A 20,223-nucleotide genomic window follows, 5' to 3' on the forward strand; every position below is an offset into this window, starting at 1 on the left:
GCTGCCTGTGCTCCCATAAAAGCACAGGATGTTTTCCAATTTCTTGTGTCAATGTGATGTTTGTAAAGATATGACACACATTTCCCTCTCATTGTAATATTCATTACTCTCATAAGAGTACATTATGTACAAGAGTCCAAACATTCCTGGATCCAGATTTCAACGAACCAAGACATGCATCTTGTAAAAATTTTCATGCAAATTCCTCCACAACTTTTTCTGATTATGATAAACTCCATCACAGCTCGGTAGAGCAGGCCACGTAATTATTGGAAGGTTGGTGGTTTGACCCCTGTGTGCTCCAGTTTGCATTTCAAATATCCTTCGGGAACTAACCCCAAGCTGCTGTAAATGCGAGTGAATGTTAGAATGCACTTGCATAGAAATACCATTGTGCTTGTGCAAATGGGTGAACAGAGTTGTCTTAAGCGTTCTGAGTGCTCAGACAGAGTAGAAAAGGGCTATATAAGAACCAGTCCATTACACCCTTCAGCAGAAAAAGAAACAACCAAATAGTTGCATCTTATTTTCCTCAGAAAAACTGGAGCAATATTCAGCGGTCCATAGACCAAAATGTACTCAAAATTCAGGATTATGGTTACAGAAAATAATAAACAAACAGATATATATATTAGATATATTTCAACCTTAAGAATAATTTTATATCTAGCTGCCATAGTTTGTACCTGATATGTAAAATCAGTGTTAATGAAGGAGTCATACAGTTAACACAGTTAATCAGAAGTTTAACCAGTTTAACAATTTTTATTTTTATTATACACAACGACCTTAAGAGGAAGTGGTCTTCCAAAAATCACAGGTAATGTGAGGTAATGTGGACATCTGATAAATACAGAAATATATGTATTTTTGTATCTTTGAGTTGGTCTGCCTGTATATAGAACTGTTATGGTCCTCTTGGTCTTTTACTTTTTCCACTGCTTGTTTTCGTAGTCCCAGTGGGCTGAGAAACCCTGCACTGGGCCCATTCTCATGTCCAGCATTCTCTGCAGCTCCTTCTCTTTGTAGTCACCCTCAAACGTATGTGGAACAGGTCCATACACTGGAAAGAAACAAAAAAAAATGAGTCAAGTGATGAGCCAGATTATACCGCAAAAAATGTGTTCAATACTGCATTCTTTACTTAACCAACGTGGAAACCTGAGGCAGCTAAACATCAGATATTACACAGGTTTCCTTGCATATAAGCAATATTTTTCATAATTACCATATTTCCTCTGCCAAAGCACAACCAGCCCAGTGAAGCCAATGAAGAAGAAGACTCCTCCAACCACAGACTTCCACTCTCCTGATCCCTGGTTCATCTCAGCGAAGCTCTGCTTGAAGCTGATGCGGTACACTGTAAAGTGGAAAAACAACTCTAGATTACATTTTTTAAGAATTTGGAAACACAAATACTCTTGGAATATTACACCACTCCCATTATTTAGCATGAATTTAAACAATTTTAGTACTCGCTATCCTACATAATAGGAGTGGTGCAGTTATACATTACATTAGTATAAATGGGTGAACAACACTATAGCGTTATTGAGTCCTACATGCAATCTTCTCCTCATTAGAGAGTGCAACCCAAGAACCCTTCTCCTTCTCCTTCAGGGACTTCTGCTCTGCACTCAGGTTCTGCACATAGCTGACGTCGGGAAGAGGGCTGTCACGCCTGTCAAAGTATGCAGGGAGGGCATAGTCCTCAACCTTAGCAACACCTGCAGGGGAGACCACAGTAACTCATCAAATTACTTTCACACATAATCCCTCAGTTAATGTCAATGCTTTTTTTAAACCTTATTTTAGTTACCGGGCTTATTCCAAGACCAGATTCGTTTTAATTTTGTTCTTACATTTCTGCTCTCAAATGCTGGATCTAGTTCACTGTAGTGTTGTTTATCACTGTTTATCACTGTTTAGATGTACTGCCACTTGAAACTGCAGAACACTGCAAGTCAAACTGTGAAACTTGTCAACATTTTGATTGATATATTTATTTGGTGCAAGCTTGGTCTACATTGTTAGCTATCAAATAACATTATAGCTAACAAAATGTTAGAAATATTCACAGGTAGTATAAAAGATTGATAGTAGCTTTCAGGTATGAAAGGTGAAGCCACTGGATAAGTGCCTTAAACCTGCATTCTTTTTTATGGCCAGCAGTGAGGCCACTTCTCTGATTGGATAAAGACTTGTTAGATACAAGTTTATGGGAAAACAGCCCCATCCATGTCTTATATACAATTAGTGTGTGTGTGTGTGGGTGGGTTTCTGATTGTGAGCAGTGTTTAGTTTCTCATTTGGCCTATAATAAACTGCAACATTGCAGCAGCAACAGCACTCCTGAAAAGTCTGTTTTGTTTTGTTTTTGTTAATAAAGTAAAACCCAGCGTAATCTGTACTTAAAAAAAACATTTTATCTCTGTGTAATTTTGGATGTAAAACTGGTGCATCTTCTTTAATCTATTGCCATACTTACTAACTTAAGGTGTCAGTTACTAGAGACAAGTTTTTTTTCTTCACACCAGCCAAGCTCCCATTACATATTAGAAATGTGGTATTACAGGAAGAACATGGATTAATTTTACAACACAAACAGCTTCATTTATTTTAAATGGCCAACTGAAGGTACATTTTAAACGTTTAGGTGTATATGAACAGAGATTTCAAAGGGTCAGTGGCACAAGCAGAGTCTATTGTTTTACTGCCAGCCATAAATAGAACACATTCAATGTATTTCTTCTTATACCTACCATGTCCTCCACGCACACAGACAGATGTGGAAATGGCACGTTTGCCAATAAGGCTTAGGGCTCTGGTTGCCAGCATTCTGTGGAAAACGTCATATAAGAGAAATTAAGAAACCGTATTAAGCACTAATAAAGGTTAAATAACTTTACAATTGTTTCTGTCTTTTAATTTTTAAAGTAAACCCCGTTTCAATACGAGATCATGTACATACATAACAGAGAGTAAGCTGCACAGGGTAGGTGCTCCATATTTACATAGTACGCATCACAATCTTTTATAAGCTATTTATATACATAAAATCCTGACTCATTTTAAAATAAGTCAGTTACCATCAATATGTAAAATTTCCATACATGAAATAATCGTCCAGGTTGGTGGGCTTATTGTTAAGAGTGCAAAATGTTTGGTTTTACTACGACCGTCCAGCTAACCTGATGTTAGCATTAGCAACAAACACAAGGTCATAGCACCAGAGGATAAATATTCGTAGAAATACCAGATTCTCTGATGCGACCATGCAATATTCATCATTCTTCTATTGACTGAAACTACATTAATGCGTAATAACGGCAGATGACTAAAACATGTACTATCTTCACATCAAACCCGCCTTCATAAATCTGATGCTACATGCTAATGACAGCTACCCGGAACATTAGCCAGTCCTCGCTCCTATCCGCTCCGACAAAGTCACTACTTATTTCGGTTAAAATAGGCGATTCTTCGCAAGCCGTTACTTTTTCCTAGGATGCACATGACGTGGATGCTAAAATTATGTATATCTACGAAGGATAAGTAATTTATTATTGAGTTTAAAAAAATAAAATAAAATCATACCTCTTGTCTCTTTCTTGCTCCCGTACGCCGACAGTCTGAAGGGAAGTGTGACTGGGAACGGAAAAACGTAAATTGTGCGTTTGACCGGATGGACTCTGATCTCGTTTTACGACAGTTCTGATTTACGGCACCACCGGTGCTACAGCAACGAGTGGAAGGTGGAAGTAAGATTAGCTTCTGTGACTGCACGCCGACTAATTTATCCAGCATAAAAGGACTGCTGTCATTTCGGATAATTGTAGAGCTTAATGAACTCATCACAAACTGTACTTCCGACCTCATATCGTGGCAGCAAGTTAACTGCTGAGGTGTACATCTACTTTTCTCCGGGCATGTTAAGTAACGATAGCTAACGGTAGCAGGCAGCTGTCCCCCCCTCCTTATCGTCTAACTTAGCCACTCTGGCAGCTTTAGTCTTTACTGAAATTCTGCCGATTTTCTTATAAAAATGCCCATTCAGCTGACAAGTCAGACGTACTGTAAAATGCTTTTACATGCTGCCAAATATCCACACTGCGCCGTGAATGGATTGCTGGTGGCAGAAAAGAAGAAGGACAAAAAGAAAGACAGCCACAGTGAGCCAGTTCTGTGCGTGGACTGTGTGCCTCTGTTTCACGGTACTCTAGCTCTGGCACCAATGCTGGAAGTAGCCTTAACGCTGGTAAGTATCTGCATATAGAGTTCTGTGAAAAAAAAATATTTGCCCCAATTAAATAGAAAATGTAGGTTTTAAAGTGATGATTTCATTTATTGAAGTAAAAAAAATCACTTAATTCACTATCCACACCCAGGCCTGACTACTGTAGATCTGTTACAGCAAGAAATCACTTCACGTCTGTTTAAAAACAACTCAAAGTATTCCATCTTTCTATGATCTAAAGGCACTCAGAAGAAGAAAAAAAGTCACTAGTATGTGCTGGCGTGGAAAGGTTGCAGAGCAATTCTTGTTGTCATTAGAATGATGAGAGCCATTATCAACCAGTGGAGAAAACTTGGAACAGTGGTGAACCCTCTCAGGCTTGGCCAGCCTACCAAAATCACTCCAAGAGCACATCAGTGACTCATCCAGGAGGTCCCAAAAGAACCCCAAACAACTAAAGACCTGCGTGTCACAAGTGTCACTTGCTTCAGTTAAGGTCAGAGTTCATGATTCACTGGCTGAAAATGGCATCCATTGGAGAGCTCTAAGGCAAAAACCATAAACCTGTTTACAACTGGCATGAAACTACCAGAGAATTTCATAATATGAACATCATAACAACAATCAAACACAGTGTTAGTGTGATGGTCTGGGGTTGCTTTCGCTGTTTTAGGCCCTGGAAAAATGGCTACACTTGTAATTAGAACCATGAATTCTGCTCTACCAGAAAGTGCACTTGGGTTATACAGCAGGACAATAATCTGAAAAAAAGGAGGAAGTCCAGCTCTGAGTGGTTAAAAAGAAGTACATTCACAGAGTGATAGTTTTGAGGTTACCTAGTCAAAATCTGCACTTAAATCTGTATGGAATGCTTTGGCATTTCTCCAGTTATCACTTGACTTCAGGTCTTGCTGCCAAGGGTGGCACAAATAGTTATTGGGTTTAGGGGACAATAAATTTTTCACAGAGCCAGGTAGGTTTGGGTAGCTTTTTTCCCCCCTGACTAAATATTGTATTTTGTATTTACTCAGGGCATCTTTGTTTAATATTATCTTTTGTTTGATTACAAATTCTGGTTTAGACACTTGCCATCTAGTATGCCCTCTAAAGTGACATTACAGTTTTTCTTTCATTTTAAATGTTTTATTGTAGCAATTTGTTAGGTTGTGGTGCTGTTGAAGTATCCTGCTCTACTCTAAAATCCATTACTAATGTTGTCTCACTTTTATTTATGGTAGTGAGATTGGAAATAATATCAAATTAATGTCTGCAGCTCTGAAATAGTTATAAAGTTTCAGTCTAGCTCATTTTCCTATGTTTAAAATAAAATATACCTGACCTAAACTATGTTTCTGTTCTTATATCTCGACCTGATGGGCCCCTGCTCCAACTCCAGATTGACACTTGGTGTAAAGAAAATAATTATGTCATTGTCGGATATTATCAAGCCAACGAACGCACAAAGGATTCAAGGTAGAAACACTGGCGCCCTGCTGTTCCAGGGAAAAACAACCACTGAGAAACCATGCTGCATCCTGGTTTGGACTTCACTTTAATATATGCTTGATCTTTTCTCCTGCAGGCCCAACCAAGTTGCAGAGAAAGTGGCGGCCAGAATTTCTGAGAACTTCAGTGAAGCAGCAATTGTTATGGTAACTATAAATTATTGAGGCTGATGCAACTGGGTTACACGTTATGTTTTGGGGTTTTTTCTCCAAAGCAAGTGCTGCATCCATTGTTATAAATGCATCCTCTTCAGGTAGCAGCTGAGTTTTAGTTCAGTAAAAATGAACCAAAATCCTTAAATACACTTGTCAGCACAAGCCTCTATTTATGTCTCTATTTATACAGTAATATATAATATTGTATAAGTAGAGTGACTGATGTGGTTCTACAGGTTGAAAATAAAGCCTCAAAATTCTTTCAGATATTTCAGTGAAATTTGCTATAATGACATTTATGATGATGTAGAAAAAAATGCTGAGCCCTTTATAGGTGATTGCAGCTCGCAGACAGCAGGATTTAATCCATGCAAACAAAGTGTAGCACATCTTTCATCCTTCTTTTCCAATGAGCTGCTATCACTGATGACACACTGCCCAATTTGAAGTGTGAATCTATCGCCACAAGGTGCCAGCAGCAGCAGCGGCATTGTAGTGCAATAGCAGTGACACAGCAAATGTAAGCACAATATCCTCGCATTTAATAAATGACAATGTTTCGGTCCTGTTGACCTTCAGCAAGAGCCTGGTTGTAATTTTATAGTTTAAACGTATTAGCTGTAAGTGGGAGAGTGTGCGATGAGTTCGAATTGTTTCTGTGGAATTTTGTCACACGTTTGGTTGTGCAAAGATTTTGAATTAGTACTTTGAAACATACTAAAACTGAAATAAAACAAAATAATTTCTACCCAGGGTGCTTTTTTAACCAGCTGCTTAAAGTCAGCTGCTTTTCCACCATGTAACCGCATCAGTAATTTCTAGCCACTATTTGCTCTACCTGTCATTTGTAGTACAGCTGGCAAGTGCTCCAGCTCGACATATCCCCAGCTGCTTATATCTCCTCCTTACATGCCATCATACTCAACGGGGTGTTTTTGCCTCAAGTGGTGACACAAGTTTGTCGTTTCCACCTTTAGCAGGAACAGTTTTCTTCCATATTTTGCAAAGCATTGTTTTGTTGGAGATCATTGAAGTAGCTGCCTTTTTACTGGATCGTTCAGAGTCTGACATGCAGCTCTCAGTCTCAGACGTGTCTGGGCGAAATAATTACATGTATTATAAAATATATAACACTTTTTCTGAAAGACATTTTTCTTAGACCCTGGTCTGGTCTGCAGTTGTTGTTGTTATCACCTAAAAGTTGCACCTAAATTCACAGTAAATTTTGCGTGTTTTCCTGCAGGTGGACAGCAGTAAGTTAACAATGAGCTGTTCCGAACCCATCGTCTTGATCTATGATCACCATGAAAACAAGTGGAAAAGCAGAGAAGTAACGGCGTAAGTGTTAAGAGCTATTTTAGTGTGAGATTTTATCTCCCTCTGCCGACTATTTGTGCAGCTAGCTCGGAGCTTCCAGCATATTTACAACTCCAAGTGTTCTCTCATTTACTTGGATTATTTAGACAAAGTACATTACACTGTAATTACCCTGTATTTTCAGTATTAATAGCTTGAATATATAATTTTTTCAAAAAAACTGTTTTCCAGTGACTCCTTTGAGGACTGGAGCGAAGCACAGAAAATCACATCTGCCCTGCTGGTGGGCCGTTCCTATGAGAACTTGATTGATTTTGACAATCACTTGGATGATCTGAGGAACGACTGGACCAACCCTGTTATTAACAAGTCCGTCCTGGATCTGTGCTAAGACCTTCAGTCGGGAGTACCCATGACACACACATGCACGCACACACACACACACACACACACACACACACACACACACACACACACACACACACACGCAAACAAATATATTGCTGCCAATTCAGCATGCACACTGCTACTTGTGTAGCACAGGAGAATGAAAAAGCTGAACCTATAGTCTGTGTTCCATAAAAAGTCTCTCTCGCTGATGGGAACTTGTGGGGCGCTGGCCAGTTAGGCCAAAATGTTTTAAGGGCAAGCATCATATGTGCACTGTTGGCCCATGTCCACCTTTTACAGGTTGATGCTGCAGTGATGAAAGCTTTTATGGATTTTTTTTTTTATGCAACTTTGGGTTTTTTTCCCCTGCAATGGGTTTTGATATCCTGTTTTGTGTAAAAGTTTAGATTCTAGAGGTTTAAACCAATGCATTTGCTTTTAGCCATACAGAGATCAAGTTCTAAATTATTAATTTTTAGGTAATGATTTTACAACTGATAGGATAAATGTGTGTTCTTTATTAAATTTCTTGTTTATAAAAGATCTAAAGGAAAATTCACATATATAAGTGAAGTCTGAAAGTTTTAGATGACGCTGAACCAGAGATTTGGCCCATTCAAAAGCCCCAACTTTAATCCTTCCGTAGATGCATTTCTAGCGTGCATGCTTCTCGTTACTGCCACTAATGCGACGGAGAATGTCAGTCTGGATGATGCACGTGTGCATTTTGGCTCTTGATTTATGATCTGGAAGACCGGCTCTATACTGAATCAGATCACAGGAATGTGTGAATTTTGTTTTGTGTGGATATCCGTTCTAAGAACTAGATAAATTCTATGTTAACACTTAACTGATTATTCTAAATCCAAATATTAAAAAGTTAATATTTATTGTGAGACTACAGAAACACCTTTTGTAATTGAGGTTAGAATTAATCAGTTAATTGTGTCGATGAAACATTTTCTACTGCAATTGTTTTGAGCTGAATGTTCAATGAAACTGATTTTTGAAAACATCTACATGTTTCCCAGGTCTCTTATTGCCTCTTATGTGTTAAACTTATTAAGCTGTGTCTTATACAGTCATTTGCAAAAGGACTGTTCAGCCATGCTAAGGTAAAGTGAAGCCTTACTGCTTCTATAGGCTTAGGTTTATAGAGCTGCATTTGAACAAACTACAAGTCTTCTGGAACAAAGTCCTCTGGACACAAACAAAGAAGACAAACTGAAAACACAAACAGCATATCAGTACAAACACCTCATACCAACAGTTGCGTAATGGAAGAGGGGTGATGATTTTTTTGCAGCCACAAGACCTGGGCACCTTGCAGTTACTGAACTGGCCATGAAACCCTCTGTATCTGAGGCCATCTGTCTGAGAGCTTGGTCAAATCTGGGTCAAGGAACAGGACAATAATCCACAGCACAACAGCAAATCTACAAGAAAACATCTGAAAAAGAAAAGAATCAAGGTGTTGTAGTTGATCCAGTCCAGACCTCAACCTCATTGAAATGCTGTGGCTGGACCTTAAGAGAACTGTGCATAAACAAATATCCACAAACCTCAATGAACTGAAGCGGTGTTACAAAAAAACAATGGGTCAAAGTTTCTCCACGCTGTGAGCGACTGATAAACTCATACACAAAGCAAGCACTTCAAGTTATTGCTCTTAAGGTGGTTCTACAACCAGAGCCATGTGAAAGCTTTCTTTTTCACATGACTGCATCTCTGCCTTGACAATTTAAAAAAAGCCTAAAATCACTTTTAGAATAATCACTGCCCAGCTTTGGGGGTTTTTGTATGGTTTAGCAGCAGCCTGTTGAATTAAGGTTTTTTTAATAGCTTTATTCAAGAACAAAATACACAGAGTGCTTTACAGCACAGAGTACGATACAAATAAAATGGTATATTAAAAAACTAAATAAAAGCAATCCTGCATATATGGGTCTTAAGTTTATTTTTAAAGATATCAAGCAGTCCACAGACTTTAGATCCAGTGGAAGCAAGTTCCATAACTTTGGAGCCACAATCACCTTTTGTCTTTAACCTGGACCAAGGTACAGCCAATAACCTCAGAGTGCTAGACGTCATGAATTGTTACAGTAGCTGCGGTTTTCTAATAATTTAGTGGTGCAAAGTTCATATTCGCACGTGTCTACAGATTATTTCATGCTTTGTGACCATTCCAATCTATAGCTTCAGTCTCCCATACTCTGCATAATGTAATTCTTGTAAAATGAAAACTAAATGACAGTGTGGTCGTATCTGAAGCAAGACTGTGATGAACTCATGGAAGTTTTTAAACAAATGACACTGTATATTTTCCTAATATCCGTATTCATTTGATGCTACTTTCTACTCCAGCACATTAAGTGAGAAAACAGAAATCTGACAGCTACTTACATTATTTTTAAATGTATAAAAAGCTAATAAAGTGGTCCCTACATTGACTAGTTACTCTTACATGCTACTTACACACTGCCATATCAGCAAAAATAAATAAATAATAGTAATAAACAAAATAAAACATGGAATTAAAACAGAGATGTTAGAGATGTGAAAGTGGTTTAAATTGTGAATGTAGTATTCTAGTTTCAGTAAAGATAAGTACTTCTTCTATCAGTGCACGAAAATGAACTGAAACTAATTCTAACTACAGCATGGGTGTATTTCTGCAGAAATACCTCAAGCACAGTCCACTGACAGGAAATATTTGAAGTGGATTTGAGAGCAGATGTTATTAAAATAAATGGTTTGGATTCATGAAGAAGTTTCATTGCTACTTTAAATAATAGATTGCGGTGTCTTCTGTCAATTTTCTTTGTTCGTTTTATCTCAGCAAATTTATTTGAGATGTGTGGTGTGAATGTTGTGAGGCCGTTTGTACAACCCAGGAAGAATCCTTTGGATGGATTTGTTGATCCCAAAAGGGAAATTACTTCAGCAGCAGAAAGAATAAAAATAAAAACAGTATAATGAACAACAGAAATATTTTTAAAAAGTACGATAGGAAAACACCGAAGGCTGTAAAATGTGAAAATTTCATGTAAAACTGTGATAAAAAATGAAATATGAATGAAATAGAAAACATAATAAGACTGAGGTTATGTAAAACAGAATTCTGCAGATTGGTAATGCAAGAATGGTTCTTTATGGCAACAAGGTTGAATAAGTCTGAGGGAGAATGAGCTCTGTAGTGTAGAAAGGAGCAGGTGTGATGGGTTGTCCATGATGTTCAGTGACCTCCTGTCTCTCACTGACCCAAATGCCTCCAGATAGACTGATGATCCTTCCGTCAAAGCTGGCCCGGATGCTGGCACAGACCGTTAGAAGTTCTTCAACATCTTGCTGAACACACTGAAGGATCTGGACTTCCTCAGAAAGTAATCTGTTGATCCCCTTCTTGTACACAGCATCGCTGTAGGTTCTTCAGTACAGTCTGTCACTGAACACCAAGTATCTGTTGTTAGCTGTCCACTGATTCAGCCTCCTCACCCACGATTCTAATGGGTTTAGACCCAGTCACTGACAAAAACATCTTTGTTCTCACATGAAAAAGGTCACTGCCACCTTTCTTGTTATTGCCTGGTGAATGCTGCCATCTGGTGGAGTTTAGTTGCAACTGCTGTCATTGTCACATGGCCCACTTCCTTCTTCCGGGCCAGACAAAGCTAAACTAAAATTTAAGGTATGGTCAGCTTCGTCACGGCCAGGCCCGCGCCTCAAGCGTAAGTTAACAATTTTAAAAATGCAATTTCCACCGAGATAAGAGAAATTATACAGAAAAACAAAAAATAAAAATGTGACGTGCCGTAAAACGGCACACAATAATGTTCACTTTTGCGATACTGCGCTTCCTGTTGATGACGTAGTTGGCTTTTTCTTGCCTTCATTGTCGGTTTATGCTGCCTTCAGCGCGGGAACGGTTTGTAGTGCAGTTCCAGTGGGAAGGAAGTTTTTGAACACACATACAAAAAAACAAACAGATATGGATCCTTCGGAGGTCGAGTTCCTTGCGGAGAAAGAGATGGTGAAGATAATACCAAATTTCAGCCTAGATAAAGTCTTTTTAATCGGGGTAAGTCAGCCGTGTCTGTATTTAAGCAGCTGGTTTTTGACCAGATACTGAGACGTTGACAGTCACTGTAGAAATATTAGCTAAACCTTGTGCTAAAACCTTGTGTTATATCACGACACACTCAGTATAAAGCTGAAGGTATGTATGTATGTAAAGATATTTCTGTTTGAGTGGATCACTTCACTCAGCGACTGATTAAAACACGCACAAAAAAGCTTCATCTCTCAAACTCCAGATGGTGACTTTAACGAACTACAATCCATTTTACATAAATATAAGTCGCTCCAGCTAAAATAAAATATGTCTAAATATATTTCGAAAAAATTGAAGCTCCAATAATATTCGGTACCGTATCTTTGGCCTTTCAAAAAGTACCCCGAACGATTACTGATATATTATACTGCAGTTTTTAGTATCGATCAAGTAAATACAGGCTCAGCGCTGCAATAAAACGCACTTTTCAGCTTTATGTATTTTGTAGTTTGTTTGTTTGTTTTAGATTATTTTATTTTTTGGGGAGACTTGGAATGTAACTGTGCCTGTCTGTAAAACACTTTGGGTCGACTTCTGTTTTAAATGTGTTATATAAACAAAGCAGACTTGGCTCCAAAAATCGCGCATTAATGTGTTGACTGTCACCATGAAGAGTGTATGAGGTTTAAGAGAATTGTTGAACATTTTCCAAACCCCCCTTTTTTCTTTTTAAATAATAAAAATAAATAACAGCTAACAAGATCCTCCTGCAGCATGATGTGAATTTACCGACAGTACACTGTACTGTCTCAAGCTCACTTTGAGCTTGAGATCTACGGACTCAGTGGTCTTTTTTTGAAATAAACAGCTAAATACTCATCTTTTTAAACTTGCTTTTGGTTGATTTTGATTTTGTTTTAGCTTCTGTGAAGCACTTTGTGATTTTATCTTAAAAGGTGCTATATAAATAAAATTTAACTTACTTACTAGAGTAAAGTCATGGAATATTTTTCTGTATTTTTTACATAGCTGGCTGCACAAGAGAACCTTTGTTATTCATCAAGCTCTCAGGATGGCTCGTTTGATGTAAATCAGATTGTAGCTTGTAGTTACTGCTGTTGGAAAGAGACATTGTTTATCTTCTAGCAATGTTTTTTATTAATCATGAAAATGCAAATGTGTAGCTTTCCAACTTCACTGAAGTGGGGAATGCATTGTGCTGCACGATAAAATATGTGTATTTGTGTTCTCAGGGAGATCTGGGTCCCTTCAACCCTGGACTACCTATTGATGTTCCCGTGTGGCTGGCTCTAAACCTAAAACAGAGACAGAAGTGTAGAATTATTCCTCCTGAGTGGATGGATGTTGGTAAAGTTCAAAGTTTTTCCTGATGCGGTCTTTGCAGGTGTTTGTTTCCAGGCATGAACTCAGGTTTTTCCTTTTAATGCTGACAGGATTACTTAAAAATGTTTCACATGAGGGTCTTTCAGTATTTTGAGTATTATTTCCTTCACATTATAACATTTGTAATCATTACTAGCCTACCATGTTAAGCCTAGACCTGCCTTGCCATAACTTTGACTGTAAATAGTGCTAAAATATTTATCTCCTACGACTATTTTTCCAAGTTTGCATTAGGTAAGTAAAAAAAAAATGGGCACAAGAAATGCAGTAAGATTGTTCTCTTAGTTGTAAGAGGTAAATTATTCAGATTTTGTGTTAGTTACAAATGCAAAATGTGTAAAATATGTATGTCACTGTTGGTCTGTATGCTGTAAGAAATGCTGAAAAGAATCAATTCATTGGTGGTTTTATTTGGAATTTCTGTTTTGCTTCTCCTACAAAAGTCAGCTGAAAAGAGAGGAATCTTGAAAATCTTTCATAGCATTTTTGTGTGTCGCTGCAGTTTGCTGCTGTTGACATTTTGCTTCACTGTGCAGAGAAACTGGAGGAGATGCGAGACCTTGAGAGAAAAGAGGATATGTTTACACCTGTTCCCAGTCCTTACTACATGGAGCTTACCAAGCTGCTACTAAACCAGTGAGTCATATACAATTAAGTAATCCACAGAAATACAGCCCTCAGTACTGTTGTGTGCTTGGTGTATGTGCCGCCTCCCCTTAAAAGAGAGGTTTCTGTGTTTCTGCAGCGCGTCTGACAACATTCCTAAAGCAGATGAGATCCGTACACTGGTCAAAGACATCTGGGATACTCGCATTGCCAAGCTCCGCCTGTCTGCTGACAGTTTCATCAGTCAGCAGGAAGCTTATGCCAAGGTAAAACTGATCACATGTAGGGTGTTTAGTATTCTCTGCTGTCACTTAACCATTGAGTTTTGAACATTTAATTGAGTTGAAAACAGATGCAAAGTAAGTAGAAATACAACAGCATAATAGACAGAATTACCAGTTCCACATAGAAGCACAATGTGCATTTATTTAGTATCCCTTCAGCTTGTGGACCCATTGCATATTGAGGTCCTTAAGAAAAAGTGTCATCACCTTAAGTTCCCCCAATTTAATTGGCTGTATATAAGCATTCAGTAAATGTTGTCTATAAGTAATGTGGAATTTAATTTAAGTGTTCCATAATGTGTTTTCTTAACAGCTACACTCCCATTTTAGGTGTTTCAAAGTGCAAGTTTGTGCATCACACTGTCTTAAAAGTAAAGCTAATGTGGAAATGTCTTACACTTGCATTCTTTCTGATGACCTGCAGGGGGTGCTTCATGTGGTTGAGGGCTGACGGTATAGAAGAAAAAACCTTTTGGCTCCCTATGACCTCATGAAACACTTTACTGACATGTTTATGGTTTCAAACACAAGTTTCAAGCCTTATTGGAACAACATGATGGCTATTTTGATTCAACAGAAAGGACTGCCCCCATCTGAAAACAGACACTGCAGGCAGACTTGTAGTCTGTAGTAGCTTTTCAAGTCCGGTTTCGTCATTATTAGGACGACAACGGTGAAAACATTTGGCTTGAGGCTTCACATAAGGACCTCACAAATCAATGGGTGATGTCAGCTGAGAAAGTGCCCATCTTTTATATACAGTCTATGGTATTACAGCAAATCGGTGACATGTAACTGTCAACATAAAAAAGTAATAGTAATGAAAGATTCATTGGTCACTGGCCCCACCTTGACAAGGTGGGCCAGGTTTCACAATGAGCTCACCCGAAACCCTGGCGGATTGGGACCCACACCCACTTTCACACCTTGGCTCAGGTGATTAGAGGATCATCAGGGGGTCCTTTTCTCCCTCTCTGGGGGGATACTCCCACTGGGTTTAAATCTGGGACTCTTGGCCATTTGACCTTAGAACTGAAGAAGCTTCTCGGATGAGAGGTGAAACGTCTTCAAGCAACTTAAAGAAGTCCAGACGCTTTTCTTTGCAAGCTCCTTTGACTACGATGACCTGGATGACCGAGAACCTTCACAGACGAAAGATTCATTGGTTATGTTGCAATTGCTGACAATACCAGACAGTGACAGTCACAATGAACTTTCACCTGTTTATCATTGAGTTACCTACTGTGTCACAGTGTTATTTTAAATCTTTGAATATACCTAATTCCTCTTTCTGTCGACAGCTGGACAACCTTACTCTGATGGAGATCAACACCATACGAGCGTTTCTTCTTGATACTCTCAACTGTATGTACAAGCTACGGTCCAACGTGCAGTGAGGGGCAGTTCATGGACTACTGGTACAAAAGCTCAAACACACACAAGGCTTGCTAAAAAGGGTTGGATTTAGCAAGACTGGGGTTAAACCTAACATTAAAGACAGTTTTCTGGAAAAGTGAAGAGACGTACTCAGCTATTTAAGTTATCATGTTGCTCTCCGGTCTGTTTTGTGTGAATCTGCATGTAGTTACAGACTGAAAGCTTTGTATCTGCTGTTTGCAGTGAGTGTATCATTTGTGAATGTTGTCATTAGGTTTCAAAATGTATGTATGTGCATGTAAACAGAGTATATACATGTATACTTTTTTCCCCTCACAATTTTTAATCAGTCTTATTCTGATTTTTGATCTTGTTGTTGTGTTAGTGATTAAAAAAGATGTTTTCTGGTTTACTAGAATGAATGTGGTTTCTGTCAAACATTGGTAAACTAAACAATTCCTTCCTAATATGTATTTAGGTGGGGAAAAAACCCAAATTAAAAGGAATTCCACTCAACTCTTGTTGCATTTTATTCTAAAGTTCATATTGGCCCCTTTATGAACTGTTCTCAGGATTGCATCGAAAGTGAATCAGTTTCCTACTCTCCTGTGCAAAATGTCCAGCAGTTAAACCAGAACCCACAAAGAGACAAAGGTTGATATTTAACATTTTTGAAATATTTTATTTTCTTTTTTGTCTGAAATCACAGCCATATATTCATAAATACCTAATTACTACATTCAACAAAGAATATATTACATTACAATGAATTCAAACAAGTACATTTTAAAAACAGGATTTCACAGCATCTAGACATCCTCCACTGAGTAATGGGGCTATTGCATGAGCGTGCGTGGGTTGGAGACACGGGGAGGCTGAGCAAGAGAGGCTTACCACACTGCACCTTCCTCCCCAGCTCAATGGCAGCTTACCTCAGCATGCATGCTCCCTCACTTACAGATAGGTTACGCTGTTGGCTCTCTTCTTTAAAAAAAGAAAAAAAAATCTGACTACACTCTGTATTCCTCTAAACTGGCTTACGTCTCATTTATATTAAAAAAAAATTGTCTTGTGATTCATTTGGATGAAAGAAACTTGGTATCTGTTTGTGACTTGTACGTATTTGAAAGGTATGACATACAGTAGACACTTCGATGTAATATGCAAAGTCCCTGATCACTGATGTTATGTCATGTAATGTCTGTCCTGTAGACTGAAACTCATTCACATGCTCCCAAATTCTTGAGGCACTTGTAATAAAGTGTATGTAAGGGGGTAAGTTGTGCTTCAGTACTTTTTTTAAAATAAATTAAATATTGGTACATTTTTAAAGTTTTTATTTGCAAATACTGAAATCCTTAACCCATTCACATCAAACATCCCACCACCACACCTTAACATGTCAAACAATGACCTGGACACCTCATTTCACTGTGTCTGAGGTCTCCAAGCGCACATAGAACCATAAGGTGGAGACAAGATGAGTTACAGGGTAGAAAGTCACTGTAATACGAGCCAAATCTCATTAGGAGGATGGGGGGCAGATGGAGGTTGTAAACAGATATCCAAGGTAAAGCAAACCTCTGATTTTAAATGTACCAGGAGCTGCTCAGTTAAGCGTCCTGCCTGGTTTCTAGGACATCTTGGCAACTTTGTGGGGGTGGAGAGGGTCCTAAAAATAGAGAAATGCAAAGAGTAGATGATGTTATGTCAAACATATTCAGCGGTTTAAGATGGCCATTCTGGTTTGTATGTTTGGCTACCCAATTGCAACTAATAATTTACTATGCTATATTTTTATGATTATTTTGGCACCATTTCGTCTCATGGCTGCTGACAGGGGCTTGATCTTGTAAGGCATACCGCAAACCGTCATATCGCGTGTTTGAGTTCAATGCTAAGCGTCATACAAAGTAAAGTGAAGGTCCAAAAATAGGATAAAGCAATATTTATCTGCTGGCTGTGTAAGAAAATGTCTTACAATAATCAAGAAAATCAAGTTAAAAAAAAAAGTGGCTTTGGATCTGGTTTCTGCATGAGTACTTAATTAACTAGTCATGCCAGCAACAGTAAAGCTGACCGGGAGGAGCTGATGAAATGGGCATTAAAACAGAGACACACTGCTGTGAATGAAGGGGGAGTGGAGGGCAGGAGCCACATCTCAGGACCTCTAAGTAAGCTTTGCTGAGCTCAGAGGCCAGATAAAGTGGCTGTGGCTGGGGTCTCAGCTGCGCAGTGCCGGGACAGAATAAGAGGAGTGCATCCTGCTTCCTCTCACTCTGCTAAATGTCTCAAAACAAGCTGTTCTAGCCAGCAGCAGTACAAACACTAAAAGCAAGGCTTTCTTTTTTTTTCAACCCAAAAAGCATAAACATATAAAATGGCAGGCTTTTTCTTTTAAAAGAACAATGATTAAAGTAATAAAAACATACAAAATTCTTTTTAAGTCTTCATATTATATACAATACAAGGCTTAAGCACCTTTTAAAATTCTTATTTTCAAATTTTCTATTTCGAAATAAAACATTTACTTAATTCTTTCCAAAAATGTGCATTTTCTAAGTTCTTCCCTAATTTGAACAGTTCTTTGTTGTAACACAGTACCACCAGGTAGTTCTTCAGCTTTTATTAAGTGCATTTCCAGTTCAAAAGCTCATGTGGCCACAAAGTAAAAGGAAAAAAAGAAAAAAAAAATTCAGTCCCAAATGACCAAAGGTCTTCATTTGGAGATTTGGAGCTTTCAAGTCTTGTAACGACACCCCCCTCCAGGGGTAGCTGCTCCCTCATTGGCAGGATTGTCTGTGTAGCTGTGGCGGTGAGGGATGCAGGGACTGAACAATAGCGCAGCAGGGACTGAAGAATGAAAAGCAGGTGTCGTCTTGATCTTCAGGTTTTCCTGCCCCATACACTCACTGATCTTGGAGTTGGCTACGTTGGCACACATTAGTGGCTTGTGGTGCAGTCCCTGTTGACCCATAATCCAAAGACTGCCTGTACTTCACTGAATGGTCCGGTCTCCTGTGCACTCACCTATCTATCTATCCATCCATTCACTCCATTCATTCACTCATCGTATCTAGCCAGCCGTATTATCCTCCATGGAGCTATGAGGACCAGGCCATTAAAAATAAACTCTGGGTGTCAGTCTGAAAGGGGAGGAGGCTGGGGCCCAAGGGCTATCAAAATCAGCGTCAGGGTCACCTCGGAGGGTAACCTTTATAATGGCCGGCTCTTGGCCAGTGTGTCTGTGGCAGCGTCAAACACTTCCTGAAGTGTTCCATCTCTGCTTGTAGCTTCTCTCTTTCCACTGCCAGCTTCTGTCTTTGGGACATCAGCTCCTAGGTAACCAAGGACATTAAAAAATATATAAGAACATATATATATATATTTAAATCACAGTGACCTTCATGAGAAGGCGAACCTGTGCTATAAATAACAATATTTACAAAGATAAGAGAAAAACAGAAAAGCAATAATATGAGTGTAATAAAGAAAAGCTGTCTGGATTCCAGTGATTAATCAGAAGAGGCCAATAGTGTAAAGCATCAGTTTTTACTTTGTTCTGCTATTTATGAAACCACTGATCCATGAAAATAAGTAAAGTGGTGCACCTACTCCTATTATACATGCTCATAATTTCTTAGCAGAGCGCCGCTGCTAAGTCACTTGCAGTTATGCAGTAAATATTTTGACTTCCTGGCCTCAGCTTAAGTGGCTCCGTATGCTTGTCTTACCCCCATGGTATGAGACAGCTGCTCAGCAGTTAGACTAAGGTTGTAGTTCTGAGCTTCTAGTCTTCGACACTGGCTCTGCAGTACTTGTCGCTCCAAAGTTTGCTCTGGATCAGAAAATGGAATAAGAGAAAATGAAGAAAAACAGGATTAGCAGAATTTGGACCATCTATATAGTAGATGCAGGATAATCTGCTGCAAACGCCTTCAGGCTCGTGCCTTCATTGTTAAAGTTCTTAAAATACACTAGTGGCTGGCTGTGAATGTGAGACAGGGAGTAATTAGAGATCAACTCAACCATGTTTCACTAATTTTCTTGTACAAATACTAATTACAAATTGAATTGTGTAAGATGAACAATGACTACTACCCTCTAGTGGAGACAGAATGCTACAACAACTTAAAATAGGAGATATGTACATTGTACTCATAAGGAAGTGACACGAAAGCACAACAGAACATTACAGAAATAATGTGACAGCTCTTTCAAACTTCATAAATCATTACTTAGTTATTATCACCTGTTTTATTTACTTTTCCCAAGCATATGTAGTGGCAATAAACCAGAAATGTGTGGTTGGCTTTAATATTCTTTATTTCTACTGTAGTTTTTCATCCAGAAACGTATTTATATGACATAATTTATTTATAGAAACTACAAATGTTGACTACAGTTAGTTACCTTACTTTTAGTGTTTTATTTTTGATATATGCGATTGATTACCCAATGTGTTGTGGACGTTTTTAAGGGTTCTGTGACTTTTTTTTCATGACCTGCTGGAACAAAGCGCTCTCTGTGTTCCAGACATTCAGATTTACAAGTTTAAGCACTGTGTTTTTCTTTTTCTTCACTGAATATTAGCACTGTGTCTCTTTACATCTAGCAGGAGAATGCGTAGTTGAGTGGGGCTCACAGAAGTGAATAGAAAAGTAGGGCCTCGCTGCAGGCAAAGAGCTAAAAGCCGGGGCCAATTTGCATATTTGTAGATCATGCTCAGTGATGGAAAAAATATATAGTTGGATCTAAACCAAGTAGTTTTGATTTAGGGGATAAATCAGTGACACATATTATACTGTGGTGTATACTTAACCACAGTATAATATGTGTTTGTACACCATCAGTAATCTTAGTATATATTTCAAAGAATAAAGAAAACCCCTAATC

At 38.5% G+C, this 20,223-nt stretch overlaps 4 protein-coding genes across 7 annotated transcripts in view; 2 read left to right on the forward strand and 2 right to left on the reverse strand.

The window, feature by feature from the left end:
• Window positions 1-738: 738 nt before the first annotated feature.
• On the reverse strand, window positions 739-3,732 carry cox4i1 (cytochrome c oxidase subunit 4I1). The gene is made up of 5 exons (XM_003442244.4): window positions 3,598-3,732; window positions 2,763-2,839; window positions 1,563-1,727; window positions 1,229-1,360; window positions 739-1,063 (listed from the first exon to the last, which is right to left on the reverse strand). The coding sequence occupies exons 2-5, from the start codon at window positions 2,836-2,838 to the stop codon at window positions 927-929; spliced, it is 510 nt and encodes a 169-aa protein (XP_003442292.1). The 5' UTR covers window position 2,839; window positions 3,598-3,732; the 3' UTR covers window positions 739-926.
• Window positions 3,733-3,813: 81 nt separating this feature from the next.
• On the forward strand, window positions 3,814-8,620 carry emc8 (ER membrane protein complex subunit 8). 2 transcript variants are annotated; one of them, XM_025906702.1, is made up of 6 exons: window positions 3,814-4,258; window positions 5,634-5,710; window positions 5,820-5,889; window positions 7,142-7,236; window positions 7,447-7,645; window positions 7,678-8,620. In XM_025906702.1, exons 1-5 carry the CDS (start codon window positions 4,046-4,048, stop codon window positions 7,604-7,606), a joined length of 615 nt encoding a protein of 204 aa, XP_025762487.1. In that variant the 5' UTR covers window positions 3,814-4,045; the 3' UTR covers window positions 7,607-7,645; window positions 7,678-8,620. The 2 variants fall into 2 exon arrangements, with proteins under 2 accessions (XP_025762487.1, XP_025762489.1); XM_025906704.1 differs by having other exon boundaries at window positions 7,682-8,620.
• Window positions 8,621-11,465: 2,845 nt separating this feature from the next.
• Window positions 11,466-15,943, forward strand: gins2 (GINS complex subunit 2). The gene is made up of 5 exons (XM_025906708.1): window positions 11,466-11,683; window positions 12,910-13,024; window positions 13,597-13,696; window positions 13,806-13,932; window positions 15,252-15,943. The coding sequence occupies exons 1-5, from the start codon at window positions 11,594-11,596 to the stop codon at window positions 15,345-15,347; spliced, it is 528 nt and encodes a 175-aa protein (XP_025762493.1). The 5' UTR covers window positions 11,466-11,593; the 3' UTR covers window positions 15,348-15,943.
• Window positions 15,944-15,988: 45 nt separating this feature from the next.
• gse1b (Gse1 coiled-coil protein b) overlaps window positions 15,989-20,223 on the reverse strand; it is a 163,459-nt gene continuing 159,224 nt past the window's right edge. For 2 of the 3 annotated variants that reach the window (XM_013269755.3, XM_013269756.3), the window contains exons 15-16: window positions 19,062-19,165; window positions 15,993-18,665 (exon numbers count right to left, since the gene is read on the reverse strand). In XM_013269755.3, coding sequence (XP_013125209.1) covers window positions 18,525-18,665; window positions 19,062-19,165 — 245 coding nt within the window. In that variant the 3' untranslated portion in view covers window positions 15,993-18,524. Of the gene's footprint in view, window positions 18,666-19,061; window positions 19,166-20,223 lie in introns of all 3 variants that reach the window. The other variant, XM_005467129.4, reaches the window with a different exon arrangement.

Source organism: Oreochromis niloticus, linkage group LG1 (genome assembly GCF_001858045.2).
Source record: "Oreochromis niloticus isolate F11D_XX linkage group LG1, O_niloticus_UMD_NMBU, whole genome shotgun sequence".
NCBI lineage: Eukaryota > Metazoa > Chordata > Actinopteri > Cichliformes > Cichlidae > Oreochromis > Oreochromis niloticus.

Coding starts and splice junctions, on each gene's coding strand:
- gins2 (XM_025906708.1), top strand. CDS start 11,594: ATGGATCCTTCGGAGGTCGAGTTCCTTGCGGAGAAAGAGATGGTGAAG. Junction 11,684..12,909: donor ATAAAGTCTTTTTAATCGGG/GTAAGTCAGCCG, acceptor TTGTGTTCTCAG/GGAGATCTGGGTCCCTTCAA. Junction 13,697..13,805: donor ACCAAGCTGCTACTAAACCA/GTGAGTCATATA, acceptor GTGTTTCTGCAG/CGCGTCTGACAACATTCCTA.
- emc8 (XM_025906702.1), top strand. CDS start 4,046: ATGCCCATTCAGCTGACAAGTCAGACGTACTGTAAAATGCTTTTACAT. Junction 4,259..5,633: donor TGGAAGTAGCCTTAACGCTG/GTAAGTATCTGC, acceptor CTCCAACTCCAG/ATTGACACTTGGTGTAAAGA. Junction 5,890..7,141: donor GTGAAGCAGCAATTGTTATG/GTAACTATAAAT, acceptor GTTTTCCTGCAG/GTGGACAGCAGTAAGTTAAC.
- cox4i1 (XM_003442244.4), bottom strand. CDS start 2,838: ATGCTGGCAACCAGAGCCCTAAGCCTTATTGGCAAACGTGCCATTTCC. Junction 1,728..2,762: donor CTGTGTGCGTGGAGGACATG/GTAGGTATAAGA, acceptor TCTCCCCTGCAG/GTGTTGCTAAGGTTGAGGAC. Junction 1,064..1,228: donor GCTTTGGCAGAGGAAATATG/GTAATTATGAAA, acceptor GTTTCTTTCCAG/TGTATGGACCTGTTCCACAT.